The sequence below is a fragment of the Lonchura striata genome, chromosome 27 (assembly GCF_046129695.1).
Source record: "Lonchura striata isolate bLonStr1 chromosome 27, bLonStr1.mat, whole genome shotgun sequence".
Taxonomy (NCBI): Eukaryota; Metazoa; Chordata; class Aves; order Passeriformes; family Estrildidae; genus Lonchura; species Lonchura striata.
Window position 1 is genome coordinate 5,646,387 of NC_134629.1, and position 26,845 is coordinate 5,673,231.

The 26,845-nt window shown below is 67.2% G+C and overlaps 2 protein-coding genes and 2 non-coding genes across 4 annotated transcripts; all 4 read right to left on the reverse strand.

Moving 5' to 3' along the window:
- Positions 1–2,426: 2,426 nt before the first annotated feature.
- BAZ2A (bromodomain adjacent to zinc finger domain 2A) lies at positions 2,427–18,923 on the reverse strand. The gene is made up of 28 exons (XM_077788638.1): positions 18,641–18,923; positions 17,336–17,923; positions 16,851–17,036; positions 16,176–16,361; positions 15,733–15,966; positions 15,590–15,650; positions 14,682–14,790; positions 14,429–14,530; positions 14,137–14,347; positions 13,988–14,049; positions 13,832–13,897; positions 13,534–13,725; positions 13,193–13,447; positions 12,233–12,447; positions 12,063–12,137; positions 11,788–11,947; positions 11,643–11,702; positions 11,428–11,563; positions 10,745–11,334; positions 9,907–10,132; positions 9,667–9,822; positions 8,373–8,536; positions 7,053–7,336; positions 6,039–6,171; positions 5,243–5,389; positions 4,312–4,541; positions 4,092–4,235; positions 2,427–3,207 (listed from the first exon to the last, which is right to left on the reverse strand). Exons 1-28 carry the CDS (start codon positions 18,774–18,776, stop codon positions 3,039–3,041), a joined length of 5,277 nt encoding a protein of 1,758 aa, XP_077644764.1. The 5' UTR covers positions 18,777–18,923; the 3' UTR covers positions 2,427–3,038.
- A 4,378-nt stretch (positions 18,924–23,301) lies between these two features.
- On the reverse strand, positions 23,302–26,514 carry ATP5F1B (ATP synthase F1 subunit beta). The gene is made up of 10 exons (XM_021542492.3): positions 26,370–26,514; positions 25,776–25,958; positions 25,307–25,481; positions 25,047–25,168; positions 24,608–24,792; positions 24,343–24,501; positions 24,136–24,258; positions 23,840–24,052; positions 23,551–23,752; positions 23,302–23,474 (listed from the first exon to the last, which is right to left on the reverse strand). The coding sequence occupies exons 1-10, from the start codon at positions 26,512–26,514 to the stop codon at positions 23,377–23,379; spliced, it is 1,605 nt and encodes a 534-aa protein (XP_021398167.1). The 3' UTR covers positions 23,302–23,376.
- On the reverse strand, positions 24,869–24,943 carry LOC116184554 (small nucleolar RNA SNORD59). Its single transcript, XR_004149306.1, has one exon. It is a non-coding gene; the product is annotated as a small nucleolar RNA SNORD59 (small nucleolar RNA).
- On the reverse strand, positions 25,677–25,750 carry LOC116184555 (small nucleolar RNA SNORD59). Its single transcript, XR_004149307.2, has one exon. It is a non-coding gene; the product is annotated as a small nucleolar RNA SNORD59 (small nucleolar RNA).
- Positions 26,515–26,845: the final 331 nt, after the last annotated feature.

Consider the following 26,845-nt stretch of genomic DNA (forward strand, 5'->3'; position numbering starts at 1 on the left):
CCCAAATCGCTTCCACCTCTGTGCCCCCCCCCCCAACTCTGCCCAGGGGCCTCCCGGTTCTTCCAGCCCCCTCCCCAAATTGTAAGGGGGGGGGTCCCCAGAGGGGTTCCCCCCCCCACCCCGCCACACATCTACCTCACCCCACAGCTCGGGGGGCGCCCAGCCCCGGTCTGGGGGTGTCGGGGGGGGGCTTCAGCCCTTAGCCCCCCCCTCCCCCGGGGTGACGCCCCCTCCCCCCGGTTTCAGCCATCGCCCACCCCCCCCGTTGCTGCTACAGCCCCCCCCCCCCCCCCCGGGCACGGCCCCTTTGGTCGGGGGGCTGTGACCCCCCCAAGGAAGGAACCAAAGAGGGAGACCCCCCCCATCCTCCCCTGGACCCCCCCTCGGGGCTGGGGGGGCGCTGGGACCCCCGTGCTGAGCCCCCGCCCCGCTGCTGGTTTGGAGGGGGGGCTGAGATTTGGGGTCCCGTCGGTCCTGGGTTTGGGGGGGGGGGGAAACTCGAGCTGCCAAGGAAAAGCTGAGACCCCCCCCCACCACCTCCCTTTTCCCCCGAGACCACCCCCCCCCTCTCAAAAGGCCCCCCCCTCTTTAATTTATACGTAGCGCATTTTGTACAGGTTTTTAAGTTGCTTTTTTTTAAAAAAAAAAGAAAAAAAAAATCTCGAGAGGTTTCTAGTTTTGTATTTTCTTCCTCCTGCTTCCGCGCTCGCCCCCGCGACCCCCCCCCAAAAAAACACCCCCGCGACCCCCCCCACCCCACTCGACACCCCCCCCCCCTTCGAGGTTGGTTTTTTTTTTTTCTAAATAAAAAATGGCAAGAAAAGGACAAAAAAGCGTTTTGTGTGGTGAGAAAAGGGTGGGGGAGGGAATCCCACAAAGCCCCCCCAGCCCCCCCCAAATTCAGGGGTCCCAACCCCCCCCCCCCCAAAAAAAAAAGGCTCGGACCACGGTGTGTTTATCAAACGTGAATTTTTTATTCTCGAACGCAACACGCGGGTGGGGGGGGGGATCCTACAACTTTTTTGGGGAGGGGGTCGGGGTCGGGGTGGGGGGGACATCAACAGGCAACAGCGAGGAGGGCGGGGGTTTTGGGGGGGGGGGGCCGCCCCCCTCCTCTAAACCTTATCAAAAACGAGATTGGTCCTAAAAATATAGAAAGAAATAAATTTAAATTCACAAAAACCTGTACAATTATCAAAAAGTCACTAAAACAACACGGCTGGTTATAGAAAAGGCGGCGGGGGGGGGGGGAGGACAAAGAGACCCCCCCCCCCAGCCCCTCCCCAGCCCCCCCGAGGGGGTGGGGGGCCAGCCGGGGGATTTTTGGGGGTGGGGGGTGTCAAACTGGGGTGAGGAGGGGGGAGAGGAAAAGGAGGGGGGGGCAACTTTTAACTGAACGAACACGAGAACGCTACGGAGACTCCCGAAAAAGTTTCCCACGACAGAAAAAAGAAACAAAAACAAAAAAAAAATAAAAACAACAACAACAAAAAAAAACCAACCCAAAAAAATACCCAAAAAAAAAACCTGACGGATCCGAAAACGTGACTTAAAACCACAAAAAAAGTCCGTTTACAGCGCAGTTATTTAGATAAAATATAAATATTTATGCGTAATATAAAGTCAGTTCAAATAGACTTCAAATCACCTCTCAGTTTCAAAGCAAAAAAATAAAATAAAATAAAAAGTTTTCTGAGGTTTATCTGATAGAAAAAAGGCTACTTTGAGACGGGGGTGGGGGGGTTTTGGGGGGCGGGGGGCGCGGCCGGACCCCCCCTGCCCAGGTAGGTGAGTTGTTTTCAGTGCTCTGCGGGGCCTGGGGAGGGGGGGACGCGCCGGGACCCCCCCCCAAAAAAGCCCCTTTGGCCGCAGGACCCCCAGAGCGAGTACCCGTAATATCCTGGCTGGGGGGGGGCTGCCGGGCTGGGCCTGGGGGGGGGTCCTGGCCACCCCCAAACACGGGGTGACCCATGGGGGGGGGGGGGACGGGACCCCTGCCCCAAATTCAGGACCCCTCCCCACCCATTGCAGCCCCCCCCGGTGGGGGCCGCACCCGCCTGAGGCTTCAAGTCCATGGTGGGGGGGGGGGGTGGGTGGGTGGGTGGGTGGGGGGCTGCACCCCCACCCCCCCCCCAACACCCCGGGGTTGCAGGAGCATCCCTGAGGGGCGAGGGGGCGGCCAGGACCCCCCCCCAGCCCCCCACGGCGGGGAGGGGGGGCCGGGCTCTTCCTGAGAAGTGGGGGCAGGGAAAGGGGGGGGGGTGGGTGCCGGGACCCCCCCCCAAAACCTCGGCCCTCCCCAGTTTTGGTCCCTGGAGCCGGGTGGGGAGGGGTCCGAGGGCAGAGGGGGGTGGGGTGGGGGGCTGCACCGGGGGTCCCCCTCCCCGTAAAGTGTCTGCGTGGGCGGGGGGGGTCCCGGCCGGGGTGGGGGGGGGCTAAGTCCACTTTACTGGCCGTTAATGCATGAGACGATGCACAGGAGTGCTCGGACATTCACTAAACTATTGCTATCGTTAAATATTCCCAAGTGGGGAGGGGGTTCTCCCCTTTTTTGGGGGGGTGGGTGGGGGTCAGGGTGTGGTGGTGTGGTGGGGGTGGGGGGGGGGGGCCTGTTTCTGCTCTTAATTCGAAAATGAAATTTGAAAGAAAGCAAGAAAAAAAAAAAACCCACCTCTTTTTTTTTCTTTTTTTTTTTTTTTTTTCCTTTTTTTTTGTTTTTTTTGGTTTTTTCTTTGGCTTACACAAACCTGTGAGTTTTGTGGTGCTGGAAAAAAAAAAAAAAGGGGGGGGACGGGGTGGTGGTGGTGGTGGTGGGAGGGGAAACCTGGCAGGAATTTGGGGAGGTGGGGGGTGGTCCGGGCAGCGGGAAGGGGCCGCATCGTGGGTTTTGGGTGGGGGGGCCCGTTCACGCTGCCGGAGCTTTTTTTTGGGGGTTGGGGGAGCAAGACCCTCCCCAAATGTGGGATCAGCAGGCAGCGAGAGCAGCTCCAGAGGAGGAGGCGGCTGGTGGGGGCGCGGGGAGACCCCCGGCCCCCCGCTCACGGGTCGGGAGCGCGTTTTCCCTGATAAAATTCCTCCCAGCGGCTCTGGAAGAACCGGCGCATGGCGTGGCCGGCGCGGCCCACGGCCGAGTCGTCCTCGTTGAACGTCTGGCAGTTGTCGAACACCAAAAGCGCGTCGGCGGCGAACTCGGCCGAGCTCGAGTACCTGAGCGACACGGCACCCGGTGGGTGGGCGGCGGCCGGGACCCCCACGGGACCCCCACGGGACCCCCACGGAACACCCACGGGACACCCCCGACCCCGTCAGCACCGTGAGGGAAACCTGGGTGGGGAGCTGATCCCCAAATCCCCAGGAAACACCCACCAACCCCATTCCCAGGAGGGGATGGATCCTCAGGAAAGACCCCCAAACCCAAGGGGAGACCCCAACAGCCCTGGAGGGACCCCAGCCCCAAGAGGAACCTCCACGCCCAGAGGGGACTCCATCCCCGGGAGCAAACTCTGGTGGCCCCACAAGACCCTCATGGTGGGGAAGGGAGCTGATCTCCCAGAGAGACCCCAAAACTGGGAGGGATCCCGGTCAGCCCCAGAGAAATTCCAGCCCCAAGGGCCTCTGAGGGACCCTCGCGCTCAGGAGGGACCCTGCCAGCCCTGATGGACCCCCAAAAACACAAAAAGGGACATCCAACCCCTGGGAGGGACCCTGCCAGCCCTGATGGACCCCCAAAAACACAAAGGTCATCCCTGTGAGGGACACCAGTGGCTTGAGAGGGATATCCAACCCTGTGAGTGACCCTGCCAACCTCGATGGACCCCCAAACCCACAAAAGTCATCCCTCAGAGGGACACCCAACACCTGGAGAAGGACCCTGCCAACTTTGATGGACCCCAAACCCACAGAGGCCACCCCTTAGAGGGACACCACTGGCCTGGAAGGGACACCCAAGCCCTGAGAAGGATCCTGGCAGCCCTGGAGAAGCCCCCAGCCCCAAAAGGGACCCCCAGCCCCAGGAGGAGCCCCCACCCCCAGGAGGAGCCCCCAGCCCCAGGAGGGACCCCCAGCCCGGGAGGAGCCCCCGCCCCGCTCACCCGCCGCGCAGCAGCCTGGCGCGCATGGTGCCGAAGTCCATGGGGTTCTTGATGACCCTGCGGTAGCCGGGCACCAGGCGGGGGTTGACGGGCTCCAGGAAGGGCCAGGCGTCCTCGTGCGACTCCATCTCCATCAGGATGATCCTGGCAGAGCAGAGGGGAGCTCAGGGGGAGCCCCCTCCCCGCGCAGCCCCCTCCCCACGCCCCCGGCCCCACTCACTCGCAGAAGGTCAGGTCGCCGGGCTGGCCCCGCGGGGCCGAGCTCCTGCGCCGGGGGGCGGCCGGAGGCTCCCGGGGGCACCGGGGGGACGCGGGCAGCCCCTCCCGGCGGCGCGGGGCCGGGCGGCGCCGCGGGCTCGGCTCCTCCTCGCCGGGGCTGCCCCCGAGCCCCCGGCCCCGTTTCCGTTTCTTGCCTCGCCGTGGCGAGACGGGGTCCCGGTACTGCCCTGCCTGTGCCGGGGGGACAAAGGGGGTCACCCTCGGTCCCCCCGGAGCCTCTGCTCCTGTCCCCGCTGCCCGAGCCCCGAGGGGACCCCCGGGGGTCCCTCCCAGGGGTGTCAGGTCCCTCAGAGGCCATCGGGGTCTCTGGGGGATGAGAGATTCTCCTGGGGGTCAGGAGACCTCACAGCAATGGAAGGGACACCGGGGTCCTTCCCTGGGGTGAGGGTCTCCTCTAGGGGTGGGGGTCTCTCAAACACCACCAGCATCTCCTCTAGGGGTGGGGATCTCTCCTAGGGATGGGGGTCTCTCGTAGGGGTGGGGGTCTCCCATACACCACCAGGGTCTCTCCTGGGGACCAAGCCCTCACCCCAGAGGGGTGGGAGTCCCTCTGGGGTCACCAGTGCTCCTCCTGGGACGGGGGTCCTGCCCAGATACGGGGGTCTCCCTCCCATTAGGGTCCCCCCTGGAACTGAGAGTCTTTTCTGGGCAAGGGGATCCCCCTCCCAGGGGCATGGGGGTCCCTCCGAGACCACGGGAGTCTCATCAAGAATGGGGCTCTCCCCTGAGGTTGGGGGTCCCATCAGGGTCCCTCTTGGGAACCCCAGTTTCTTCCGGAGCCCAGGACCTCGCCTGGAGCGAGGGGGGCCCGGCAGGGTGCGGGGTCCCCCCGGATCCCCCCGGTGGGGTGCGGGGGCTGCCCCCCAACCTACCCGGGCCACGCAGACGGAGCAGAACCAGTCTCCCTCGGGCACCTGGCTCATGCGGGGCCGGTGGCAGTAGAGGTGGCAGCCGCGGTCGCAGCCGTCGCACAGCAGCAGCTGCTCGTCGTCGTCCCCCCGCCGGCAAACCAGGCAGGTCTGGGTTAGGGTTAGGATAGGTTAGGGTTAGGTTAGGGTTAGGGTTAGGTTAGGTTTAGGGTTCGGTTAGGGTTAGGTTACGGTTAGGGTTTGGGTTAGGGTTAGGTTAGGGTTAGGATAAGGGTTAGGTTAGGGTTAGGGTTTGGGTCAGGTTTAGGTTTAGGGTTAGGGTTAGGGTCAGGTTTAGGTTAGGGTTAGGGTCAGGTTTAGGTTTAGGGTCAGGGTCAGGGTCAGGATCAGGATTTGGGACATGCTGGGGGTCTCTGACAGCACCAGCACCCCCCAGTGCTCCCCGTTTACGCACCTGATGGTGGGGACGGCAAAGGGTTAGGGTTAGGTTTAGGTTAGGGTTAGGATTAGGATAAGGGTTAGGGTTAGGTTAGGGTAAGGATAAGGGTTAGGATAAGAGTTAGGGTTCGGGTTAGTGTTAGGATAAGGGTTAGGGTTAGGTTTGGGTTAGGGTTAGGGTTAGGTTAGGGTAAGGATAAGGGTTAGGATAAGGGTTAGGGTTCGGCTTACTGTTAGGATAAGGGTTAGGGTTCGGTTTGGGTTTAGTTAGGGTTAGGGTTAGGATAAGGGTTAGGGGGGCTCAGAGCCTCTTTGGCACCCCCAGCACCACCCCTCAGTCCCCCCCTGTGCGGGGTCTCACCACTCTGTTGACGGATTTCTCCCAGGCGATGGATTTCTCCAGCTGGAAGATGCACAGGGACACCTGGGCCGCGCTGCGGCAGCGCTCCAGCGTCTGCCGCCACGTCCGCACCCGCGGCGTGATCTCGTAGGCGCTGTGGGGACACGGGGGGCTCAGCCCGCCACGGGGGTCCCACCCTGGCTAGGATCCCGGCTGGGTCATGGGGAACCCCCCCACAGCCCACCCGGGTGATCCCAGAAGGGATCCCAAAAGGAGGAGTCCTGTTCCCTGCTCAGCCCCAGCAGGACCCCGATGACCCTCACGAGACCCCCATCCCCAGGGGAAACCCCCATCCCCAAGGGAGATCCCCCATCCCCAAGGGAGACCCCCATCCCCAAGGGAGATCCTCCATCCCCAAGGGAGACCCCCATCCCCAAGGGAGATTCCCCATCCCCAAGGGAGACCCCCATCCCCAAGGGAGATTCCCCATCCCCAAGGGAGATTCCCCATCCTCAAGGGAGACCCCCATCCCCAGGGGAGGAAAGACCCCCATACCTTGGAGAGATCCCCATTCCCAGGGGAGATCCCCTCCTCCAGGGGAGACCTCCATCCCTTGGAAAGACCCAAATGGTCTCCGAGGCACCTCCACATCCCCGGGAGGCTTCCTCATTCCCAGGAAAATCTCTCATCCCCAAGAAGGACTACGATGGCCTCTCCGAGATCCCCACCACCAGGACAAACCCTGCTGGTGCTGGTGCCCCACAATTCCCAAGAAGGGTCCTGATCCCCAGAAGAGACTCTCATCCCCAAAGGGAACCCCGCTGGCCCCTCACTGCTGGGAGGGACCCCCAGAAAACACTCTCATCTCCATCAGAGACCCCAAGACCTCCGAGGGTCTCCCACATTGCCGGCAAGGACCCCTATCCCAGGAAGAACACGGGTGACACTCATCCCCAGGAAGGAATCCCCTCCCTGGGACATGCCCACCCTGCTGGCCCCCGCGCAGGGCTCGGGGCGGGTGTGTGGGGCGCTCACATCTCGGTGGGGCCCAGGCTCAGCTCCTGGGCGCCGCTCAGCACCGCTTTCTCCAGCACCACCTCGTGCAGCGGCCAGAGCGGCTCCTTCAGGTAGCGGCGCTCCAGGTTCTGCTCCAGCGCCGCCAGCCGCAGCACGGCCAGGTCCAGCGGGTTGGTGGGCTCGCGGCGCGGCGGCAGCCCGTCCCGCCGGCTGCGCACCGTGATGTCCTCCAGAGGCTCCACCTTGTGCTCGCAGTACCGCAGGTCGGCCCGCGTCGAGTCCGGGCTGGGGCACGTCCAGCCCTGCGGAGGGAGGCACGGCAGGGTCACTCGGTCAGTCTGTCAGTCAGTTGGTCAGTCGGTCAGTCAGTCAGTCGGTCCCTTGGTCACTTGGTCACTCTGTCACGCGGTCAGTCAGTCAGTCGATCAGTCAGTCAGTCAGTCAGTCGGTCACTCGGTCAGTCAGTCAGTCAGTTGGTCACTCCATCACTTGATCACTTGGTCACTCAGTCACTTGGTCACCCAGTCAGTCAGTCAGTCGGTCAGTCAGTCACTCGGTCATTTGGTCACTTGGTCACTCTGTCACTCGGTCATTAGGTCACTCGGTCACTCAGTTACTCAGTAAGTCGGTCACTCGTTCACTCGGTCACTCCATCACTCGGTCAGTCGGTCACTCAGTCACTTGGTCACTCCATCATTTGGTCACTCAGTCACTCGGTCACTCGTTCACTCGGTCACTCTGTCACTCCGTCACTTGGTCACTCTGTCACTCGGTCACTTGGTGACTCCATCACTCGGTCACTTGGTCACTGGGTCACTTGGTCACTCTGTCACTTGGTCACTCCGTCACTCTGTCACTTGGTCACTCCATCACTCCGTCACTCTGTCACTCCATTACTCGGTCACTCGGTGACTCCATCACTCGGTCACTCGGTCACTTGGTCACTGGGTCACTTGGTCACTCTGTCACTTGGTCACTCCGTCACTCTGTCACTTGGTCACTCCATCACTCTGTCACTCGGTCACTCCATTACTCGGTCACTCGGTGACTCCATCACTCAGTCACTTGGTCACTGGGTCACTTGGTCACTCCGTCACTTGGTCACTCCGTCACTCAGTCACTTGGTCATTCCATCACTTGGTCACTCTGTCACTTGGTCACTCTGTCACTCAGTCACTCCGTCACTCAGTCACTTGGTCATTCCATCACTCTGTCACTCTGTCACTCCATTACTCGGTCACTCGGTGACTCCATCACTCGGTCACTTGGTCACTTGGTCACTGGGTCACTTGGTCACTTGGTCACTGGGTCACTCGGTCACCCTGCCCCGGCACCCACCCGGATCTGCAGGTCGGCCATGAGGACGCGCTGCTCCAGCTCCTCCACCCACTGCAGGACGCCCAGGTCGGTCTCGTAGGCTCTGTCCGGCACCGACCACTGCGCCAGCGCCTCCCGGGACACCGCGGCCGCGGCCGGGTCCGGGCGCGCGTGGAAGATGGGGTCTGGAGGAGAAAAGGGGTCAGGGATGGGGACAGACAGCAGAGCCCCAGCCTGGGATACCACGGGGTCTGGAGGAGAAAAGGGGTCAGGGATGGGGACAGGCAAGAGAGCCCTGGCCTGGGATACCACGGGGTCTGGAGGAGAAAAGGGGTCAGGGATGGGGACAGACAGCAGAGCCCCAGCCTGGGATACAACAGGGTTTGGGAGGAGAAAAGGGGGTGAAGGATGGCGGACAGGCAGCAGAGCCCCATCCTGGGATACCATGGGGTCTGAGAGGACAAAAGTGGGAGTCAGGAAGGGGGGACAGGCAGAAGAGCCTCATCCTGGGATACCACAGGGTCTGGAGAGGAGAAAATGGGAATCAGGAATGGGAGACAGACAGCAGAACCCCATCCCAGGACACGATGGAGTCTGGAGTGGAGAAAAGGGGGTCAGGGATGGGGACAGGCAGAAGAGCTCCAACCCAGGACACAATGGGGTCTGAAGAGGAGAAAAGGGGGTCAGGGATGGGGACAGGCAGCAGAACCCCATCCTGGGATACAAGAGGGTCTGGAGAGGAGAAAAGGGGGACAGGCAGCAGAGCCCCATCCCGGGACACAATGTGGTCTGGAGAGGAGAAAGGGGGGTCAGGAAGGGGGGACAGGCAGCAGAGCCCCATCCTGGGACATGATGGGAAGATGGGGTCTGGAGAGGGGATGGGGAGCAGCTCCATAAGCTGGAGGTGCAAGGAGAAGTTGAGGGTCTGGAGGGGCACAGGGGAGGCTCACAGGGGACAGGCAGCAGCCCCCCATTCGGGTGGTGTGGGTGGAATGTGGGGTCTGGGGGCAGAGGGTGGGCTTGGGGGGGCACATGAGCAGCAGCCCCCCAACCTAGAGAACCAGAGGATGGGCTCAGGGGGCAACAGGAGCAGCCCCCTGCCCCAGGGCAGGGGTGGAAGGTGAGGTCTGCGTGGGGCAAAGGGTGGGCTCGGGGAAGGAACACGGAGCAACCCCTTCCTTGCCTGAGCGATCGGGGCACAAGATGAGATCTGGGGGCTCCCAGAAGGACAAGCAGGACCCCCCCATCCCCGTTGGGCGGCGGGTCAGGGGGCACAGGTGGGTTTTTTGGGGGGGGCGGGGCCGGGCAGACTCACCGGTGGTGCTCCGGAGGCAAACCTCGCGCAGGAACTCCTTGTGCTTGGTGAGGTGCTTGTGCAGGGCCTTCTCCCGGATGCCGCGCGGGTGCAGCGCCCGCGCCACGGCCTCCAGCTCCTCGGGGTCCCGCAGCCACCACCAGCCGCTCTGCATCTCTGCAAGGCCAGCGCCGCGGCTCAGCGCCGTGCCGGGGCGCCGGCACCGCCGCCGCGGGGCTCCCGGGGGCTCCCGGCTCTCACCGCTGGGCACCGGCTGCTCCGTCAGCTGCGTCAGGTATTTCTGCTCCATCTGCTTGAAGAATTTGGTGGGGGGTCTCCCCCGGCGTTTGGGTTGTCCCGGCACGTCCTGGAGCTTTTCCAAGCTGCCCTGGCTGCGGGGGCAGGCGCCGTGGGCCCTGGGGCCGGCGTGCACCGGCGTGGAGGCGAGCAGGGGAGCCGTGGGGTTGTCTGCGGGGAGGCCGTTCAGCTGGAGGAACGGGGGGAATGCCAGAGAAGAGAAGACAGGAAATTATAAAATATTCAGCTTTGGAGGGGACCCACAAGGATTATCACACCTGGATCCTCAGCCCCTGAATTCTGCAACACCCCAAGTCCTGCAGCCCCGCAACCCCACAGCCCCCCAACCCTACAACCCCAAATTCTTCAGCCCCCCAACCCTACAACCCCCAATTCTTCAGCCCCTCAACCCCACAGCCCCAAGTCCTGCAGCCCCCCAACCCTACAACCCCCAATTCTTCAGCCCCTCAACCCCACAGCCCCAAGTCCTGCAGCCCCCCAACCCTACAACCCCCAATTCTTTAGCCCCCCAACCCCACAGCCCCCCAACCCTACAACCCCCAATTCTTCAGCCCCTCAACCCCACAGCCCCAAGTCCTGCAGCCTCCCCAGCCCTGGAGCTGTTTCCCTTCTCACCAGCCTGTCAAGGGCAGCAGGACTGAGCCCCCTGTGCCACCACCCCAGCCCAGGTCAGACAGAGGGTCCCACCCCACTCCCTGCCCTGCCCAGGGAGAATCTCCCTCCCCACACAACCCCTCAGGTCGGGGTGCAAGTGCTTGGGTGCAGCCCCCCGACCCCGTACCTGCCGTGCCGAACCCTGGGGGGGCTCCCCACGGCTCTGGCTGCTGCGGGGGGCTGCGGGGGCTCGCGGCGAGGGCTCGGCCGACGAGGTAGCGAGGGGGGCTCGGTCATCACAGGGCGTGCGGGGCAGCAGGTTGAACCAGGGCCCTCGCTTTGCCACGGCCTCCGGGGCTCTCTCCTCCTCCTCCTCCTCCTCCTCTTCCTCCTCCATGGGGTCCGAGGGGCCCTCGGCGGGCGGGAGCCCCGTGTCCCCTTTGCCGGGGCTGCTGGCCGGGGTGAGGACCGAGTCCTTGAGCAGGGACGACTGGGTCTGGCTCAGCCAGGACAGGAAGGCCGACTGGCTGAGGTCGTGCTGGCTCTGCCCCAGGGCCTCTGGCTCCTCCAGGACCCCGTTGAGCGGCACGGGGCAGGGCTCGCAGTGCTGCGCCAGCTCCTCTTTGCTCTTCCGGGGCCGCCCGCGGGCGCGCGAGGCCGTGGCCGGGCAGCTGGTCCGGCTGGCCACGGGCACGGCGGCCGGCTCCTCCTTCAGCGGGGACACCAGCGGGGACACCTTCTCCTCCGGGGGCTCCTCCTGAGCCGCTGGCTCAGCCGCTGCGACGGGAGGAGGAAGAGGAGGAGGAGGAGGTGAGACGTGGGGTCCTCTCCCCGCTGTGGCGGCCCCCAGCGAGCCCCGTGCCCGCTCACCCTCGGCGCCCTCCACGAAGATGCCGCCCAGGTGGGGCAGGACCCAGTAGCGGCGCCGGAAGCGGTCCTGGCCCAGGGAGGCTGCGCGCAGCGTCTGGGAGGAGTGGAGCAGCTTCTTGCGGAAGAACATCTGCCTCTGCGGGGAGAGCGGGGGGCGGTCAGGGGGCTGCAGCCCCCCAGCGGGGCTGAACTCCAGCCCTCCAGCACCCGCTCACCTTGGCCAGCTTCTCGATCTGCCGCTCCAGCTCCGGGACGCTGGATGTAGACGTGTCAACCTGGGGATGGGATGGATCAGTCGGGGAAGGGATCCCCGAGGTGGCACCCACACTTCTGTCCCCCAGCAGAGCTGGAGCAACCCACCTCCTCCTCCCGGCGGGATCTGCGCCCTCGGGTCTCCTCCTCCTCCATCTCCAGCCCCACGTCCTCGGTCAGGCGGGAGCTGCGCCGGCGCCGGCCGTCCTCCAGCCCCGTGATCTCCGACTCGGGCCGGCCCGTCTTCTTGGCCAGGGCCACCTTCAGCCTGCCGGGACGCAATTGGAGGTGCCGGGTACCCGTCCCCCTGCCCACCTGAGGCACCTGGTCACCCAGGGAGGGCAAGGTGCTGAGGCTGCAAGCGAAGCCCCTTCCCCACCAACCTGCGCAGTCGTCCCTCGATGATCCACTTGCTCTTCCTGTAGTTGGACATGTTCTCCAGGGTCCTGTCGATCTCGCTGCGGAACAGGGGGTGCAGTGAGCAGCTGCACGGGCGCGGTGCCACCCCGGCAGCCAGCACCAGAGGATTTCGGTGCCCCCCAGCCAGCCCCACCTGACGATGAGGGCGCTGCTGTTGAGCTCGTTGACGAGGAAGACGAGGATGGCGGCTTTGCGCTCCGGGGGCAGCGCCTGGAAGGGTTTGGTGCGTAGCCCCTCGCACAGCTCGGCGCCCGCCCCGCGCGCCGTCAGGAAGCAGCGCAGCACCTCGGACACGGTGTCGCGGTTCAGGCTGATCTCCGACACCTTCTCCCCCAGGATCTTCAGAGACTGGGCAGAGCACAGCGAGAGAGGTTTGGGGAGTCCCCTCCTTGCCCCCCGCCACGTGGGGGTTTGTCAGGAAGGGGTTCCTGCCCAGAGGAGGTCCAGGGGTGTTCTGGGTGTTCACAAGGACAGATGGGGGGACACCCCAAAAGATGCTGGGGGTGAGGAGGGGGCTGGCTGCAGGGAACGCAGCACATCCCAAATTTAGGAATCTCTGTCCTGAGTTTTACAGCCCCAGCCAGGGGAGGGGAAAAAGGGAGGAAGAAAAAGAAAATGAAAGGGGAGGGAAGGAAAGTGAAAGCAGAGTTAAAAAAAAAAGGTGGTGGGAAGAAAAGGGAATCTTAAAAAAGAACAAAGGGGTGAAAGGGAAAATGAGAGAAAAAAGAGAAGGGGAAAAGAAAGATGAAGGTGGCAAAAGGATTGTAAAAAGAAAAGGGAGGAAAAGGAAAGAGAAGGAAAGAGGGGGGAACAAAGAGGAGGGAAGAAAAGGGATGGGGAAAATTGAAAAGGGAAGGGGAAAGAAGAGAGAGAAAGGAAAGGAGAAGAGAAAAAAATAGGGGAAGGAGGTAAAGGGGTGAAAGAGAAGGGAAGGAATTGTCTGACCTGGTGGGGGCTGGGGTCTCACCTAACAGGGAGGTATCACCTGGTGGGGAAAGGGGTCTCACCTGGCAGGGAAGGGGGTCTCAGCTGGTGAGGAAGGGGTCTCAGCTGGCTGGGGAAGGGGTCTCACCTGGTGGGGAAGGGGTCTCACCTGGCAGTAGGGCGGCAGCCCGGGGTCGCAGAGCGCTGCCTGCAGCAGCCTCACCAGCAGGTCCTGCAGCTGCCCCGCGCCGGGGGCCACCCCCAGCAGCCCCTCCTGCAGCGCGCCCAGCGTGGGCACGTCCCGCGCCGGCTCCAGCCCCAGCACCTTCCCGTAGCTCTGCAGGAACTCCACCACCGTCAGGCAGTCGGAGAAGGCGCGGCTGGGCAGGACGAGCCCCGGGATGCGGGAGAAGGCTGGAAGGGGCTGCGGATCGGGGAGAACAAACGGGGGGTCAGGGCCGGCTGGTGGCTCCCCGGGGTGACCTCGCTGAGCTCCTGGGCACAGCTCACCTGGTGGTCCCCCAGGCACATGTCCTCCGTGGGCTTCTTCATCTCCTCCAGGATGAGCTGCTGCCGCCGCCGCTCCTCCAGGCGCCGCTGGGCCAGCGGCCCCTTGTCCACCTTCCGAGCCCCCTTGCCCTTCTTCTCCTTGGGCCGGGCCTTGTCCTTGCCCTTCTCTGGCTTCCCCTTTTTCTCCTTGGCCTGAGTCACAGCCCGGATGTGTGGGGGGAAAAAAAAGATAAGGGGGGGAAATTTTTCATTTTTCATCTCCTCCCTCTCCCTGGCCTACTCGTGCCCACGGACTCACCTTGGATTTCTTCTTGGCCTCCTTGGCCCTTGGGGCTTTGGCCTCCTGCTTCTGCTTGTTCTTGGCCTGAGGGGAGGACAAGACCCGCTCAGGGACCCCCTGCAGCAGGGAAACCCCCACCCAAACCCGAGCAGCCCCCGAGCCCCACGCCCGCACCTTCCGCCTCATCTTCTTCTTGATCTTGCTCATTTTCAGCTTGTCCTCCTCGCTGAGCACCTCTGGGGGGGCACAGAGCGGGCATGAAGCGGGGCCAGGCTGGGAGGGGCTCCCCCAGCACCCCCCCGCCGGGGCTGGGACGGGGGTACCTTGTGCTTCCAGCCTCTTCAGCAGCCGCGCGTCCGTCTTGCTCAGCAAATCCACCATCCTGACCTTGGGCGGGCGGCCCCGGCCCCGTTTGGTGGCCGGGGGCTCCTTGGGCTTGGCCTTCTCGGCGTTGCGGGGCCGGCCGCGCTTGCCCGTGATGGCCTGGATGCGCCCGGGGATCTCCTCGGGGCTCAGCTTCACCCACTGCGCGCCCTGCGGGGCACCAGCCGGGGTCACCCCTGGCACAGCGAGGGGCTGGGGGGCACAGGGGGGCTCAGCCACCCCCAGACCCACCTCTGGCGTGTCCCGCTCCTCGTAGAAGTCTCCCACGGGCATGCGGGGGCTGAAGCTGAAGTGCTCTCGCCGGACATCCTGCACCATGTTCCTGCTCAGGTACTGGCGACAGGGAGGAGGAGGAGGAAGGCTGTGAGGAAGCTCAGCGCTCTGGGCTGGCCACAGCCTCCAGCAGCTGCAGAGCTGGGCTTTGGGGGGGCAGTGGAGGACTAGAACGGCCCCCCACACACAATTCGGGTCAGCCCCAGGGTACCTTGATCACCTCCGGGAACTGCTTCATCCTCTTCCCGCAGGGGCCGTAGTACCAGGTCTCGCCCTGCCAGCGATGGTTCCCCTTCTTGATCCGGACCTCCCGCCTCCACCTGGGCACGGCAGCGGAGGCAGCGTCAGCCCGGGGCCGTGGGGCGGGGTGGGGGGACACGGGGCCGTGGGGCGGGAGGGGACACGAGGCTGTGGGTGGGGACATAGGGCCGTGGGAGAGGATGGGGAGGGGGACACGGGGCCGTGGGGTGGGATGGGGGGACACGGGGCCGTGGGGCGGGGTGGGAAGGGGAACACAGGGCTGTGGGCGAGATGTGGGGGGGACACGGGGCCTTGGGAGAGGATGGGGAGGGGGACACAGGGCCGTGGGGCAGAATGGGGAGGGGACACGGGGCCGTGGGAGAGGATGGGGAGGGGGACATGGGGCCGTGGGGCGGGGTGGGAAGGGGGACACGGGGCAGTGGGGCAGAGTGGGGGGAATAAGAGGTCGTGGGGCAGGGTGGGGAGGGACACGGGGCCGTGGGGAGGGGACACAGGGCCATGGGGAGGGGACACGGGGCCGTGGGGCGGGGTGGGGACGGCACCAGGGACAAAATGAGGAGGGAATGGTGCCGGGGACAGGATGAGGAGGGAATGGTGCCGGGGACAGAGCATGGGAGGGGTTCGGGATGGGGTGGACAGAGGGGCAGGATGGGAAAGGGATGGAGATGGAGATGGGGATGGGGACAGGATGGTGAGAGTTTCGGGAGCAGGATGGGGGGAAGGGGAAGGTAGTTTTTGAGGCAGGACAGGGAGGGGACGGCGGGAGGGGGACAGAGCTGTGCGGCAGGACGGCCGGAGGGGGACAGGGACAGAACAGGACGGTGGAAAGGGAAGAGAACCGGCGGACATCCCACGTACCCGTGCTGCAGCGGGAAGCGCACCTCGTCCTGCGTGGCGATGCGCCGGCGGGGGACATCACCTGCGGGGAGGGGACACATGGCAACGATGGGCTGGGGGCACCCGGGGGTCGGCACGGGGCCGGGGGTCGGTCGCCGCCACACCTGCCCCCGAGGCGCTCAGCAGGGCGGGCTCCTCGCTCTCTCCTTCTCCCGGCGCGGCCGAAGTCTCCGGGCAGCTGTCGGCAGCCTCCTCCTCCTCCTCCTCCTCTTCCTCCTCCTCCTCCTCGTCCTCCGCGGACGGGGCCGGAGAGTCCGGCTCCAGCGGAGGGTCGAGCCGCGGGGACCGCGGGTCCCGCAGCCCCGCGTGGTCGCCGCTCTTCTGCTCGGCGGTGTCGCCTGCGGAGCCAAGGTCAGGGACGTCACCGGACACGTCACCGGGGCCGCGCGTCCCCTCCCCGCGCCGCCCCGGCGCCTCGCCGGTGCCACCGGGACCCCCGCGGGGCTCGCGCGTCCCACCGGCGCCGCCATCCCGCGTGGGGAACGCGCCCGGTGGGGCGACCGCCCCCCGCTCCCGGTGCGGGGGGACACCCCGGGGCCGCACGTACCGGGCAGGGCGGGCGGCGAGCCGCGGCCATCGAGCAGCGGGGCGGGCGAGGGGCTGGCGGGCAGCAGGCTGAAGGGGCCGGCGTGGAGCGGGGGGCTGGCGGCCAGGTCGGGGGGCTCCTCCAAGGAGGACTTGTCGCTCACCAGCTGCGAGTCGTCCATCGCGTACAGGTCGCCGGTGCCGGGGTCTGGGGAGGGGGGTGAGCGGCGGGGCTGGGGGCGCACGGACCCACATCTCCGCTCCCGGGGAAGAGCGGGCTGTGTGTGCGTGTGTATGTGTGTGTGTGTGTGTGTGTGTGTGTGTGTGGAGTGGCCGAAAAGCTCCGGCAGCAGAGGGGTTAAAAGGGGTTTGGGCTGCCCCCCAGCCTCCCCCCCAGCTCCGCCTCCTCCTCTGGGAAGCGGAGGAGCCCAAAATGGCCGTGGCGATGCTCGGCAGCGCGGAAGTTCAGGCGCTGAGTAACCGCCTCGTCACGGAGCTGGGAAGGACGGGAAGGAAGGCAGGGAAGGCAGGGAAGGCAGGGGACGCGGGCCCGCCCCCGCCTCGGGACACCGGGGCGCCGCCGCATCCCCCCGCGGGCACCGGCGAGGGCGGGCGCTGCTCCCCGGGCACCGCGGCCGGGGGATGGTTGTGCCCCCCGCGCCCTGCCCCGCCACCGATCCACCGGACACCGCCGTACCTCTGGCCAGGGACTCGAAGGGCTCCAGGGTGTCCTCGCTGAGGATGTGGGCGTCCTCCAGCCGCGGGGCGATGGGCGACGCGTCCCCCAGGCACCCGCTGGCCCTGGGTGCCAGGACGGGCCCCTCCGGCCCCAGCGAGCCCGTGCCGGAGGCTGCAGCCCCGTTGTAGCTGCAGATCTTCAGGTCTGAAGGGAACAATCGACCGAAAACAGACCCTGAGACGGGACGGTGACGGAGCCGGGGGATCCCCACTGCCGTTCCCCTCCACGGCACCGGGTGGTGACACCGCGGGCTGTGCCCTCCCTGGTTTTATGAGATCCCAATGCCTGCTCCACGCTGTGACCGGCCAAACCCCATCCAGGACACTGGGCAGGCGGGTCAGAGCAGCTGGGATTCCCCTAGGAACGCGATGCCCAACTCGACCAGGATCCAGCGCCCAACAGGCCAGCGCCCCAGAGCTCTGCCTCCCCTCCCGGGCTCCTACCTGGCTGTGCCTCCTCCAGCTCCTGGCTGCCCACCAGCCCACCCCCGTTCTCCGTGATGGTGGTGCTGGTGCTGCTGCCGGTGGTGGTGGGCATCTCTTTGGCTGCGCCGTCAGCATCCCCCTGGCTGGGGTCCGGCTCGTCCGGAGCCAGCGGGAAGGGCTGCGCGTCCGAGCTCAGCACGGGCGAGGACTGACCCGCCGCGTAGAAGCCGTCGGGCCCGTTCTGCATCAGCTCGAAGCTCTGGTCGTGGAAGGAGTCGTAGAGCTCCTGCGAGTCGAAGCTCAGCCCCATGGGCCCGGCGGTGCCGTTGCCCCAGAACTCCTGCCCGGCCGCCCGCAGGTTGGTGCCGTGCCCCGGCGAGGCCGGCCGGGACCCCCCGGCCACGCCGTTGAGGGGGAACTGTCCGAGGGCGGGCGGGCCCCCGTCCTTGAGGCCGGCGGCGGGCGCGTAGGGCGCGTAGTCCCACAGGCAGTCGTAGGCGCGGAGGGGCTGGGCCCCGGCGGGCGCGGAGCCGGGCGAGAAGGTCCCTGAAGTGCCGGGGTGTGATACAGTAGAGAAGCCATTGACATTCATGCCCCCGTTCAGACCTGCGAGGGAGCAGAGCGACGGCGAGGTCAGCGCCGCGGGGTCTCTCCAGCGGCTTTGAGGATGGATCGATGGCCAGGCTGGGCTGCCAAAGCCCCGCTCGTGCCCCCCCCGCGCCCCCCGTGCCCGGAGAGGAGCAGGGGGAGAGGGGGGGAGTCGCACGGTCCCCGTTTGCCAAACCGGCTCTGCCACGGGCTCTGCCGGCACCGGGCCGAGCGCCGCGGGACGCCGGGGATTAGCCGAGCCTTGGCAGGGCCGTGCCGGATCAGCTGACGGCCAAATCCACGCACGGCCCCTGTGCCGGCGCGGCCGCTTTTCTAGGCCAAGGCGGCGGCAGGGATGCACAGACCCCGGCCCTGGCCCCGGCGCTGGAGCTGCTGCTGGCCATGGCCCCTCCATCCCTGCAGGCCCTCTGGCCCTGCAGCCCTCCCATTCTTGTGTCCCCCCTGGCTCCATGGCCACCCCATCCCTCTGTCCCTGCAGCCCTCCCATCCCCATGGCCACCCCATCCCTGCAGCCCTCCCATCCCTGTGTCCCCCCTGTCCCTGCAGCCCTCCCATCCTTCTGTCCCCACGGCCACCCCATCCCAGTGTCCCTGCAGCCCTCCCATTCTTGTGTCCCCCCATGCCTCACGGCCACCCCATCCCTGTGTCCCCCCTAGCTCCATGGCCACCCCAGCCCTGCAGCCTCTTTGTCCCTGTCCCTGTGGGGTCACTTACTTTTCCCTTGTGGGGGGAAGCTGAGTGGGGAGCTGTGGGTGAAGGGGGAGTCCCCTGAGACAGGCGTAGGTTTCGGTCCTGAGGCAGCAGGTGCAGAGGAAAGGCCAGTGAAGTTAAAATGGTTGTTTGTTTCCATTTCTGCACGGGGGAGAAGATGCACCGGGGTCAGTCACTGGTGTGGACTGGGGCTGCCAGTGTGCTGACCCACCCACCACTGACCCTCCGTTCCTTCTCCCTGCAGTTCCCAGCCTGGGGCTCGAGGGCTGCCGAGGGTGAGGAGTGACAGTGAAGCCCCCCAGGACTGAGATGCCACCTGTGCTGTGCTTTGGCCCAGGCCCAGGTGCCCCAGCTGGATGAGCTGCCACCTGCTTGAGCACAGCCTGTCACCGGCGTCCCCAGGGACGCCCATGGCCAAGGTGTGATCGCCGTGTGCCACCAGCCCGTGGCTGGTCCTGGGCTCCCAGCCAAGGACCACACAGACCCCCCAAAACAGCCCTGTGACCCCAGGGACGCCCATGGCCAAGGTGTGATCGCCGTGTGCCACCAGCCCGTGGCTGGTCCTGGGCTCCCAGCCAAGGACCACACAGACCCCCCAAAACAGCCCTGTGACCCCAGGGACGCCCATGGCCAAGGTGTGATCACTGTGTGCCACCAGCCCGTGGCTGGGAGCCCAGGACCACACAGACCCCCCAAAACAGCTCTGTGACCCCACGAGGAGCCAGCATAACCCAACGCTCCTGGCACAGAAATGACCCTGTGGTGACAGACAGTGTCCCCGCCATCTCCCCCACACCCTGTCCCCCAGGAATACCTCCAGGGTTTGAGGCCAGGCCATGCTGGGAGCAAGCAGGAGCTGAAGCCCCAGCGCTGGCTCGGGCAGGAGCCTGGTGACCTTCATCCCGCAGGAACCCCAAATGTTCCCTCAAACCCGAGGCCACAAGGAGGGATCCCATTGGCCTCAGCCCCAGAACTGAAGCCCTGCAAGCCCAGCAGATGAGGAGGGAGCCTCAGTGCTGGTGGGGACCCACAGGGACAACCCCCAGAGCTGCCCCCGCCGGCAACTCTTGCTTGTGCCACTCTTGCCAACCCCGCCACTGGCCAAGGCAGCGCCGACCTCTCCGGAAGGGCCAAGGCCACCGCGCTCGGCACTTCAGCAGCGGCTGGTGGCACAGCCCGTGTCGAAACCCGGATTTCATCACACCCTCGCCCGCCTCAGCTGGTGCCCTGGCAGGGGCCGCAGGGGCCACCGAGCCTGGCCAGGGCCACCGGTGATTCATCCACCGGAGAAACCCGTATGGGCGGTGACGCGGCTGCCACACGCGCGTGGCTCCCGGACGCGCCGGGACGGACCCGCAGCCGCCTCCGCCGAGCCCTGAACCGGCCTCTGCCCTGACCCAGATGGAACCCCCGGGCGTGGGGACACCGGAGCGACGGGGCTGGATAAGGAAAAGCCTTTCCGGTCCCACCCCGCGTGTGATGTGCCGGCCAGGAAGGCGCTGCCGGTTCTGGAGGTCAGAGCAGGCGGCCGAGGGATGTGCCAGAAGCGGGCAGGTGGCGGCTGCAGGTCTCAAATTGAGGTGCACTGGGATGGTCGGGCACGTGCCAGCGTGGCGAGGGGGCCGGGAGAAAATGGAAGCCACCAAAGTGGGAATGTCATCCTTGTTCCAGGGACAGGCCAGGCCCAGCAGAGGCCAGAGCCGCCCTTGGCATCACTGGGAGCTCAGCCAGTGCCAGGTGCATTGTGGACACCGGCCACCCACGGCCACCCACGGTCACCCACAGCCACCCATCACCTCCCACCCGCACCGGGGCTCCTGCGGCCCCGCTCCCCCCGCCCTGAGCCACCGAGTGTGGAGCTGAAACTGGGCCACGGAGAGAAACCGGAGCCAGGCAAGGTGAGGAGGGCGAGGGGCAGGAGCCTCGGATGGTGGCACCGCAGGGACCTCGCTGATGGTGGGTGACAGGGTGGGCACCGAGCCCGCGGCTGACCCCGGCTCCTGCCACACCGGGCACGGCCAACGTGGCAGCGGGTGTCAAACCCGGTGGCAGCGGCACCACCGGGCCCCGGGATCCCCGCGGGGACACCGGGGCCAGGACGGTCCCTGGGAGCTGAGCTGGGGGGGAACTGTCGGTGCCGCGGAGCCGGTGCCATTCCCCGGGCACAGAGCTCGGCCTCCCCGGTTCTGCGGCCGTCGCGGGCCGGTGGCACCGGGAGGCCCCGGGAGCGTGACGCGACCTGATTAAAAAGGACGTTTCAAAAACAACGAGACGCAACAACCGGCTGCCATTTCCCGGCCACTTCCTGCGGGGACGGACACACGGGGGGACACGGGGCCGGCCCCCCCCGGCCCCGCAGCGCCGCACCGGCGGGGACCCCCCGGTCCCCGCGGCAAGGACACCCCCACCCCGCTCTCCAGCCCCCCGCCGGGTCTCCGGGGATGGGGGGCTCGGTGTCCGCGCCCCCCGCCGCCGCAGGGGGGTCCCGGTCCCGGAGAGTGCGGGGAGGGGGACACGGACGGGCGGTGCCGGAGAGGAGGGGGCGCCCCCCGAGCTCCCCCCGAGCTCCGGGACGGGGCTGCGGGGAAACCGCACCGGCCACCGGGGACGGGGCACGGGCTCCCGGTCCGGGCCCTTGGCCGCTGCACAGTGAGGGAAGCGGGGGGGTTCACCGGGAGCCGGTAACGGAGGAGGAAGGGGGGGCAGGCCATGGAAGCGGGATGCGCAGGGGGAAGCGGGGGGAGAGGACGGCGTCTCACCGAGGTCAGGAAAGCGGAGCGGGGTGCCGCCGCCGCCGCCGGGCCCAAACCGCTGCAACCGACCCTCCCGGCCCCTCGCCCCCTGCAGCCGGGCCGTTAACGGCCCGTTACCGCCCGCCGCCCTCCTCCGCCGCGACCCCGCACCTGGCAGGCGGCGGCGCGGGCCCGGCTCAGGCGGCGCGGGGCGGGGGGCGGCTCGGCATGGCGCGGCCGCTCCGCCGCACCGGGCCGGGCCGGGGCCCCTCCGCTCCGATGCGCTCCGGTACCGGGCCGGGCCGCGGAGCCGAACCCGCGGCCGCGGCAGGAAGCGCCTCGCGCCGCCGGGCGGTCCCGGGACCGCCCCCGTCCCGTCCCGTCCTTCCCCCCCCCCGCTCCCCCCGCACGTCACGGCGGCCGCAGTGGCGTCACCGGGAGCGGCGCCGCCGTGGCGTCACCGGGGGCGGGCGCGCGCCCACGTGGGAGGGGGATCCCCGCCCCCGGCGGGGTCAGGGCGGGGGGAATCCCCACGCGGGGACGCCCCCCCACCCCCGGCTCCGGGACCCCCGGTTCCCCCCGGGGCTCCTCCAGCCCGCACCGGCATCCCCCGGGAACGTCCCTCCCGTTCCCCCCCCCCCCCCGCGCTCTCTCGTCCGTTCCCCCCTCGCTCCCCGCAGCCCCAGCTCGACCCCCGAGAACGGCGGCGCAGCGGGACCGCGAGCCCTGCCGGGCACCGGGGCTCCCCGGTTCGGCCGCGGGGGCACCGGCCCCCCCCGGCCCCCGGGATCCCCGGTGACGTCACGTGGCACCGGCCGGGCCGCGCTGCGCAGGGCCCGGGGGCGACACCGGCTCCGGGGGCGGCGGGGGCAGAAGGGGGTCCCGGTGCGGGGGGGCCGTCCCGGTGCGGCCGCAATGGAAGGGAAGGGGGGTGTCCCTTCCCGGTGCGGGGCAGCGGAGCCCGTTGCGGGGGATCCCCGCCTGTTGGAGGCTCCCGGGGGGTTGGGGAGGTCCCGGTAAAGAGCCGGGCCTCCCGGTGCAGCTGGCCCGGTCTCAGGGGGTCCCGGTACAGATCCGGGGGTCCCTATACGGCCATCCCAGCCCCGTAGGGGTGCCGGTGGGTCCCGGTATCCCCGTCCGCGGGTCCCGTTCTGCGCGCTGCGTACCTGGGGGGGCGGCGGGGGCGGTCCGCACCAGCCCCGGTGCCCGCCCGGCCCGGTGCGCTGCGGTGCCGGTGCCGGTGGCGGAGCCGGGCGGGGCGCAGGTGCTCCCGGCCCCGCGTGATGTCAGCGGCCGCCGCCGCCCCCTCCGCCACCGGGGCCGCGCCGCCATTTAAAGGGACCGCCGCCCTCCGTGGGGATGGCCGGGGACATCCCCCAACAGGGAGCACGCCGCGGGACCCCCGGCGGCCACCCCCGCGGGGACACCCCCGCTCCTCCGGGGGGCTGAGCAGGGCCCGGCCCCGGGGGTCACCGGCGGGGGGTCGGGAGTCGGGGGTGGCCCTGGTACCCTCGGGGGATGTCCCCCAGCCCCGCACCGGGCGAGGTCGGGCCGGAGCGGCCCCCCGGGACCCCGTGGACAAAGTGGCAGCTGCCGGGGCCGGGGCGGCTCTTTGTGCTGCGAAATGGTGGAGCTGGAACTGCGCGGGGGGCGGGGGGAACGACGGGGACCGGGACAGACAGACGGACACGGGGCTGGGCCCCGACACAGCACCAGCATCTGTCACCCCAGGGCTGTCCCTGCAGCGGAGGGGCGGCGGGGACAAAGGGGAGCCCCCAGGGCTGGGGGTCCCTGCACTGGAGCAGGAGACAGAACCCAGCACAAGCCCCCCATGGAGGGGACCCTGGGGGAGCCCCAGGGCTCGGGGGCTCCCAGGACTTGGATCCCTCCAGCCCCCCCGGGAGCAGGAGCCACAGCACACAAAGCCTGCAAACGTTTTCACTGATGTTTTATTGGAAATGTTAAATACTGGGGGTCCGGCCCCAGCGGAGCCGGGGGCTGGGGGGCTCAGGCGTGTTCCTCTGCCAGCTTCTCTGCCTTGGCCACCGCCTCCTCAATGGGCCCCACCATGTAGAAAGCCTGCTCAGGCAGGTGGTCATATTCACCTGGGGGGACACAACGTGTCAGGGGGGAGTGGGAGGCCCAGTTGGGCACCCCAAAGCCCCCGGAGGGCCACCTCACCTGCCAGGATCTGCTTGAAGCCCTTGATGGTCTCTTTCAGCGGCACCAACTTGCCCATGTGGCCGGTGAAGACCTCGGCCACCTGGAAGGGCTGGGACAGGAAGCGCTGGATCTTGCGGGCACGGGCCACGGTCAGTTTGTCCTCCTCGGACAACTCGTCCATGCCCAGGATGGCGATGATGTCCTGCAGTGACTTGTAGTCCTGGGGATGGGGGACACACGGGTGAGTGAGCAGAGCTGATCCCCCACCCCAGCACCCCACAGGGAGGGGCTGCCCCAGCCCCCTCACCTGAAGGATCTTCTGCACACCCCGAGCCACGTCGTAGTGCTCGGGCCCCACGATGTTGGGGTCCATGATTCGTGAGGTGGAGTCCAGGGGGTCCACGGCCGGGTAGATGCCCAGCTCGGCGATGGCACGGGACAACACCGTGGTGGCATCCAAGTGGGCGAAGGTGGTGGCGGGCGCGGGGTCTGTCAAGTCGTCAGCTGGCACATAAATAGCCTGGGGACACAGAGGAGAAGGAACAGTCGGTCCCAGGCAGGTGACACAGCCCCCGGGGACCCTGTGGATGGTCCCGTCCTCACCTGCACGGAGGTGATGGAGCCCTTGCGTGTGGTGGTGATGCGCTCCTGCATGGTGCCCATGTCAGTGGCCAGCGTGGGCTGGTAGCCCACGGCCGAGGGGATTCTGCCCAGCAGGGCTGACACCTGTGAGGGGACAGAGCGTGAGGGACAGAGCACGAGGGGCCGTGCAGGCGGGGGACAGCGCGCCGCCCCGTGCCCAGCACGCACCTCGGAGCCGGCCTGGGTGAAGCGGAAGATGTTGTCGATGAAGAGCAGCACATCCTGACCCTCCTGGTCCCTGAAGTACTCGGCCACCGTCAGCCCCGTCAGGGCCACCCTGGCACGGGCACCCGGGGGCTCGTTCATCTGCCCGTAGACCAGGGCGACCTGTGGGTGGGACCCTGGGGTCAGCATGGTGTCACTGCCACGCCTGGTACTGCACCAAGGGACCCAGAACCTCCCGAGGAGACCCTCCCTCAGCATCTCTGCACACCTTGGAAGTGGCATCTTTGAGGTTGATGACCCCAGACTCGATCATCTCGTGGTACAAGTCGTTGCCCTCGCGGGTCCTCTCGCCCACGCCGGCGAACACCGAGTAACCACCGTGGGCCTTGGCCACGTTGTTGATCAGCTCCATGATCAGCACAGTCTTACCGACACCAGCACCTCCAAACAAACCTGGGAGGGGGGGAAATAAGGGTCCTGCTGAGCCCTGAGCCAGCTGGCTGCCCCCGGGGTCTCCCTTCCGCTCTTTCCTCCTCAGATACAAAAAGCGTTGCTTCAGCAAGCTCAGGAGAACGAAAGTCATGGAGTGAATCATCAGTGAAGGAAAAGTTCCCTAGAGGAACTGTTGGATATCCCAGAGGGACCAGCAGGTGCCCACTCCCCAGAGGGACCAGCAGGTGCCCACCCCTGCTCTGGGGGTCACATACCGATCTTGCCACCCTTGGCATAAGGAGCCAGCAGATCCACAACCTTGATCCCTGTCACCAGGATCTCCTGCTCCACGCTCATCTCCACGAACTCAGGGGCCTCGGCGTGGATAGCAGCAAACCTGGAGCAGGAAGAGAAGGGGGTGGGCAGCTGCTCTGAGCCCCCCAGGTTGGGGGCTGGCAGGGGACAGTCCCTGCTGTGACCCAGAGCCACATCCCTGCTCACACCTGGCATTGCCCTGCAGCCCCTCAGCACTCACTGTTTGGTCTTGATGGGGCCCCTCTCGTCGATGGGCTCCCCAATGACATTCATGATCCTGCCCAGGGTCTCAGGGCCCACGGGGATGCGGATGGGAGCACCAGAGTCCAGCACCTTCTGTCCCCTCACCAGCCCTTCTGTACCGTCCATGGCAATGGTGCGCACGGTGTTCTCCCCTGCCGAGGCCCAAGGACAGCACCGTCACCACAGCGTCCTCAGGCTGACCCTGGGGACAGCTGCTGGTGGCTCCCCCAGGCCCTGCCAAGGGGACATTCTGCTGGGAGAAGGACCAAGAGGAGCAGCAGGAATAAAATAGCCCAGAGGAAAACTGAGCCCTGCAGCCACAGCCCTCGGGCAGCCATTTTCCTCCTCCTCCTCAGATTGAAATCCGTGGCTTCAGCAAGCTCAGGAGAACGAAAGTCATTGCAAACATCATCACAGGAGGACCCCTCCCCGTCCCAGCCGCTCACCCAGGTGCTGAGCCACCTCCAACACCAGCCGCGTCTCCCTGCCCTGCACCTCAAGGGCGTTCAGGATGGGGGGCAGCCCCTCGTCGAACTGCACATCCACCACGGCGCCGATGACGGCCACGATGCGGCCGGTGGAGGAGCCGGCCTTGGCGGCAGGGGCTGCCTGGGCGGCATAGTCCCGTCCTGGGGGAGAGAGGGACGAGCCAAGGTCGGCCGGGGCAGGGCAGCTCCGGGCGGGGCGTGCGGAGCCGGGGCTCCCCTGCGAGCCTCGGGGTGCGCCCCGACCCTCCCGGGGTGCACCCAGGACCCCACACCCCGCTCGGCGCACCCAGGACTCCGTAGTGCCGCCAGGAGCTCGGCACCCCCCTCCGGGGACACCCGCACCCCTCGGCGCACGCAGGACCCCCGGAGGCCCCGGACCCCGCCCCGGTACATCCGCACTCCCTGCAGCCCCCCCGAGTGCCCCCACGCCCACTCCCCGGGGCCGCTGCTCCTCCGCCGCAGCGCATCCCCTCACCCCACCCCGGTAACGGGGCCCCGAGCACCGGCACCCCGCGCAGGCCCCAAGGTGACCCCGGCCCGCCCCGCACTCACGCGCCCCGACGGCGGCAGCCGGGGCGGCCCCGCGGCCGAGGAGCAGCGGGAGGAGGTCCCGGCCCGGGGCGGCCCCGCGGGGCAGCAGCGGCCGGGCCGCGGCGGCGGCGGCGGCGGCGGCGGAACGACCCGCGAGCCCCAACATGGCGGCGCCGACTGAGCCCCGCGTCCCGCCCGCCCCTCACGGCCCCCGCGGGGCGGGGCCGCCGCGCGCGCGTCACCGCCGCACCGCGCGCCCATTGGCTGCTCTGAGGAGGGGCGCCGGTGAATTCGCGCTCACATTGGTCGCGCCGATGCGGCTCCCGCTCTGCGCTTCCTCGCGATTGGGTTGCGGACCCATCCGTCAAAACGCGCTGCCGGCTGATAGGGCAGCGTGTGGGAGGGGGCGTGTCCCGAGCGAAGGGCAGCGGAAGTGGCGGCGCACGTGTCCCGCGCTTGTCCTTGGGCGGGCGCCGTGACCGCGGCCGAGGCCGCAC